Below are 5,445 nucleotides of genomic sequence, written 5' to 3'. Positions count from 1 at the left end.
TTGACTGATCTGGTACTCTCTGATGATACCATTTGGTTTCTTGGGTGCAATCCAGCTTAAATGTAATGCTGTTGAGTTCAAAGCACTGATGTCTGGTGGCTGAACATTCTCTGGGACTCCTTGGACAGTGACTGCAACTACCTGAAGACATATGAATTAAACAGCAATTTAATGTAATAGTACACTAGATACCATGATCAATGAGAATGTCACTTTTGTTTTAAAATGTTGTTTGGGCTGGCATATCATTACCAAGGGTCTGGAGAACTAGTTACTTTTTTCCTCCTTTTTCACAATGAAATCTGACCTTGAATACATTACATAAGTCTACGTCTACAATTTATCAAAACAAGTTCACCACATTTTAGCTGCAGAGTATGGCAGAGGGTGAAACAACAAAAACTGTATTGCTTGAAAACTCTTGATAACTCTCTTCCATATGGTTTGTCAGTGTCTCTGCATTTTAACTGCCTGATTTAATATATTTTAAGCACCAGTAAACATGGGGCTAAGCCTCCATATATCCCATGCAATCTGAACTCCATGGTAGTTATTTGCAACTTCATACTTTTGTAAAGAAACTAGGGATTTTGAAAGATAGATAAGCTATTTCTAAAAAAAAAAAAAAAAAAAAAAAAAAAGAAAAAAAAAAGAAAAAAAGAAGGAAATATCTAATTTTCTATTGACACATCTCCACCATCACCTACAGAGGCATTTCCATATTACACTGGTTTAATAAGTAACTCAGACCATTTTCTCTTTGAGAATCACTTCTCTTTTTCTGTTATTACCACCATAAAGTATTTATATTATGCTGTAAATATAAAATGTGCCCTCTGTAATATATTGTCTTAGCACATTTGGTGGAATCAGTCCCTACTTGCAGACTTCAGTGTTTGCAACTGTAAACTCCTTAATTACAGGCAAGTGAAATAAGCAGGATTTATTATCTCAGGTCCATGACTGCAGCAACTGTGTCTATAGCTTCCAGATCACAGCTTTGTGTGTAGGCAGAGAGCTATGCACCCATCTCCATCCCTCTACATCAGTGGGTTTCTTTTTTTTATAATTTTGGTTGAGATTTGCATGAATAAGAAAAACATTTAAACACCTGGAAAAAATGAAACTTTTTAATCTCATAGATATTATAATTACAAGGCACAGTCATTATTGCCCACCTCTGCCCCATGGACCTTACACTTGCTGTCCTAGAAATTCATTTTCATAGAGGCAAGGATAATATTGTGAAAAAGAGGTCACTTAAGAAATAGTTTTTCCAAATGATGAATAAGGCAGGTACTTTGCAGAATATAAACTACAGCTGGTTAAATAGTAATGCTGGTGATTGAATCCATGATTCAAAATGATACAAATGGAAATGAAATAGTGAGAAAGGGAGCTAAGAGATTCTGTTTGCTTAAAACTGAAGCCAAGGCAGGTTGTACAAAAAGGGAAAGTAAAGCCTGAAGCAGGTGCAGATATGGAAATCCAGCAAAGGGTGATATACTGAAAGGAGGCTCTTCCACTAGACTGGAAGTGTAAGAAGGGTGTTGAACAAATTGATAGACTACAGCTAAAGCAGATGAACTAAGAAATACCAAGGAAGAAGAGGCTATAGACCTCCTAGTGAGAAGCAAAGATTTAATTTCCAGGCTTTGAGAAAGTGCATTTTAATATTCCATACTTTATCCTGTCATGTACAGCTTTCTCTTTAACAAACATCAGTTCCTACAGTGCAAATTCAGCTTTGCCAAGACTGAGATACTGCTTTTTTCCTCCGTTCGCTTGTATCAGCCTTAGGTTCCAAATAATCACCTGTCAGTAGTTGAATCCAAATAAGATTATTGATGTTTTTCACTTAATCATCAGTGTATCTTCAAATTACACCTTTCCAAAAGGATTTTTATGTTAGCACACTGGCTGATAAAATTCTGGCACCAGTTCCATAAAGACCAATTCACTAACCTTGCTGCTGTCGGTGCAACCAGCAACAGTGCAGGCTCTCAACTGGTATGAATATTCTTGGTATGGCTGGACACCACCTGTGTCTGTGAAGCTCATTTCTGTTCCTCTAAAATGCTCAATTCCATTTCGGAGAATGATATAGTGAATAATGAGACCTATTGCAGAAAGACAGTTTTCCCTTTTGTTAGGTGAGAACTCCAGTGTGATGGTATAATAACACACTCTGCATATAGAAAATACTAAATGAAACTTCTAGGTGACCAGAGTAACAGACAATCATTCTGCTTAAACACCTAATGTCAATTTCCAGCTACTTTCCTCAACAGTTACACCAACATGTTAGCAGATCTCAGTTTTATTGAGAGCTCTTCCAAGTTTCCTCACTGTTTGAAAATCATCAGCAAAATTTCCTGAAAGAAACATGAGTACTACCACCCCTACACCTAAATTCCCCAATATTTTTTAACATGATTGTGATTTTTTTGGGGGTTATTTGCACATTTCTTACTACAACTCTTCTCAGAAGAGCCTTCTGGGCACTTCATAGAGATATACTAAATTGTCTTCTGTGAAGTTAGACTCTACTCTTATTTGCAATGAAAATTATATCAATGTAGAGCAAAATCTTTTTGCAGAGTTTATGAATACATATATTTCAGTGACAGGGATTGATTAAGACATGTTTTATGATTTTGGAACACTGTCAGGGGAACAATAGAACAAAAACTTTTAAAACAATATATCAATACCATTTGGTTGAAGTGGTTCCTCCCAGTTTAGAAGTATCATGTCTTCCCGATTATCTACTTTGGCCCATTTTGGTGGACTTACGCCCTGTGGCACATCTTGCTTAGTGACAGCTCTAGCAACTTCACTGAAACCTCTTCCATAGCTATTCCACGCAGCCACCCTGTATTCATATGTGACAAAAGGTTCAAGGTTCACATCTAGAAAAAGAAAGTTGCATATGAATCATATCAGTCTCATCAAAATACAAAATAACCTCTTTTATGTGCCTGTGGGACTACTGCTGTGTTTAAAGACAAATAGAAATGGAAGCTGTTCCTTTAGACAGGGCCATTTTCAGGCATAACAATACTTCTGTTTATTTGTATGAAAACAGGTTTAGACATTATGTGTTCACTGAATTTTGCCACTCAATTCATTTCCCTGAAGGTTCTGTCCCGATTCATAGATCACTTCTTAAAGAATGCTACTTCACTACAATTCTGAGAACCATAGAATGGTTTGGGTTGGAAGGGATCATAAAGATCCCTAGTTCCACCCTGCCTGCCACGTGTAGGCTCACCTTTGACTAGACCAGCTTGCTCAAAGCCCCATCTAACCTGGCCTTTGACACTTACATGGATGGGACATCCACAGCTTCTCTGATCAGCCTATTCCAGTGCCTCTCTTCCCTCAGAGTAAAGAATTTATTCCAAATATCTAATCTAAACCTACTCTCTCTGTTTAAAGCCCCTGTCCTATCACTACCTGCCCTTGTAAAAAGTCCCTCTTCAGCTCACTTGTTGGCCCCCTTTAGGTACTAGAAGGCTGCTATAAAGTCTTCCAGAGATTTCACTTCTTCAGGCTGAACAACCCCAACTTTCTCAGCCTGTCTTCACAGAAGAGATGCGCTCCAGCCTTCGGGTTGTCTTCGTGCCCCTCCTCTGGATTCACTTTAGAAAACCCATGACCCTCTTCACATTGCTTCACATTTCATTAGAATGCCTGAGAGCATTCAAGACTTCTTTTTCTCCAGAGCAAATTAAATACACTAGCAAATCACGGAACTGGTATGCCACTTTTCCTTACCTGTAAATGAATACTGTGTTGGACTTCCTGTGTAGACAGTCTCCTCTTCAGCTGGACACACACCTGCTTCTCTCTCTGTTTCTGTAGCACTCTGTGAACCTTTTATCCATGCACAGATACTCTCCCTAGGATCAAAGTCACATTTTCCACAATGTGCTGTTGCCTCCATAGATAAAGGGCAAAGGATGTTAGCCTTGCATTCTTCTTTTACCTAAAGAATACACACCAAATTTAAATATATTTACCACATCTTCTTTTCTTTACAAATGCTTCCATTAGTATTTCTCTGCCTTTATACAACATAAAAATCAGGCCACTACCTTGAGTATGTTGATATTTCTAGTATATGGGTGGCCCTTTCAGCCTTTGGCCTGTCTACTCTCTTTGATCATTAATGCTTTTATAATCCTTTCTAAAAGAAACCATGGGGTTCTTTTGCAGGGTCCTTGGATGAACAAATTTTAACTACTGGAAGCACAAATGGCTGGATTTGTTGAAAATAGAAGAGTCTAGGATCAACAAGAACAGGATTTTATCCAAGACTTTGAACATTTTGTTCCTGCAAAGGCCAATATCCTGTGGCAAATCAGTAGCAAATTCCCAGCCCCTCACACAGCTTGCCAAGTACACGAGAGGGCTCTGTACAAGTCCTTGGCAGCTTTCACGGCTGAGAACTCTATCCATAGGCTATATAAATTGTGTCCTCTACCACACCACTCAACAGCAGTTTTCCTGCAATAAGAGGACCTCTGCAAACATTGACACAGCTATAAGATTAAATCCATAAAGAACAATTCACAAAAGCAGAAATATACACTGAACATCCACAAGTTTCCATTAAAATTCATGAAATAATATTTTTTGCCAAACCATAAGCAATAGTTCTCATAAAATATAGATTTTTTGCAGAAAGAAATGTACTGCAATATTTGCTACAAATATTTCTGCCTGTTAAACTATAAAGTTCAGAAGGAAAACCAAACAGATTATTCTAACGGTCCCTTAATTCACCTATTGAAATGAAATTCTTAGCTGATTATGAATTTCAGCTAATTTAATTTCCCAAACTTAGTACTTTCACAAAAAATTACATTGTGATAGATATCAATATAGGATGTAGGATATAGATGGATTGGATTCCCATATAAATTAGCTCCGGAATATGTCTCAGACTGTCAGTCCTTTTAATGTTAGTAAATCTATACATATCAGAAAGCTAGCATGGCTACCTCTTCTCTACTCTAGGTAAGTGAAATACAAAGCACTTCCTTTGTTTAGACCTAAAGCAGGGATCCAGTGTGTTATCTACCAGAATTCATTAACCTATTCTCAGCCATTTTTTGCCTTGCATGAACTACTAATACAATGTATTGAGGAACTGTAGCTGATTCATCACAACACTTGGATCTTCTCTAAGAGAAAATTATTCAGCCTGAAAATGAAATAACATGAAAACCTTGACATGAAAAGATGAAGATGTAAGAAAGGAGAAGATGTAAGAAATATTTCTGTATTTCCTTGGCAGCTGAATGAAAAGGATCTAGGAACACCTGCATGTGGCAGGATGGGGACTGTTTTACTTTACATGCAAATTCCACAGTATCTTTCTTCTTTCCATATTGTAGAATTCTCAACATCTAACTCTCTCTCTCATTCTTTTTATAA

The 5,445-nt window shown here is 37.3% G+C and overlaps 1 protein-coding gene across 1 annotated transcript in view; it reads right to left on the bottom strand.

Moving 5' to 3' along the window:
- LOC103807308 (usherin-like) overlaps positions 1-5,445 on the bottom strand; it is a gene marked incomplete at its 5' end in the record, with an annotated part of 81,574 nt that overhangs the window by 74,935 nt on the left and 1,194 nt on the right. The window contains 4 exon segments of the mRNA XM_009080036.1: positions 1-141; positions 1,966-2,120; positions 2,715-2,912; positions 3,781-3,991. The exon segment at positions 1-141 is cut by the window's left edge and continues 76 nt beyond it. Of these exon segments, the coding sequence (XP_009078284.1) occupies positions 1-141; positions 1,966-2,120; positions 2,715-2,912; positions 3,781-3,991 (705 nt within the window).

Source organism: Acanthisitta chloris, unplaced genomic scaffold, assembly GCF_000695815.1.
Source record: "Acanthisitta chloris isolate BGI_N310 unplaced genomic scaffold, ASM69581v1 scaffold1158, whole genome shotgun sequence".
Taxonomy (NCBI): Eukaryota; Metazoa; Chordata; class Aves; order Passeriformes; family Acanthisittidae; genus Acanthisitta; species Acanthisitta chloris.
This window is presented reverse-complemented; position numbering and strand designations above follow the sequence as displayed.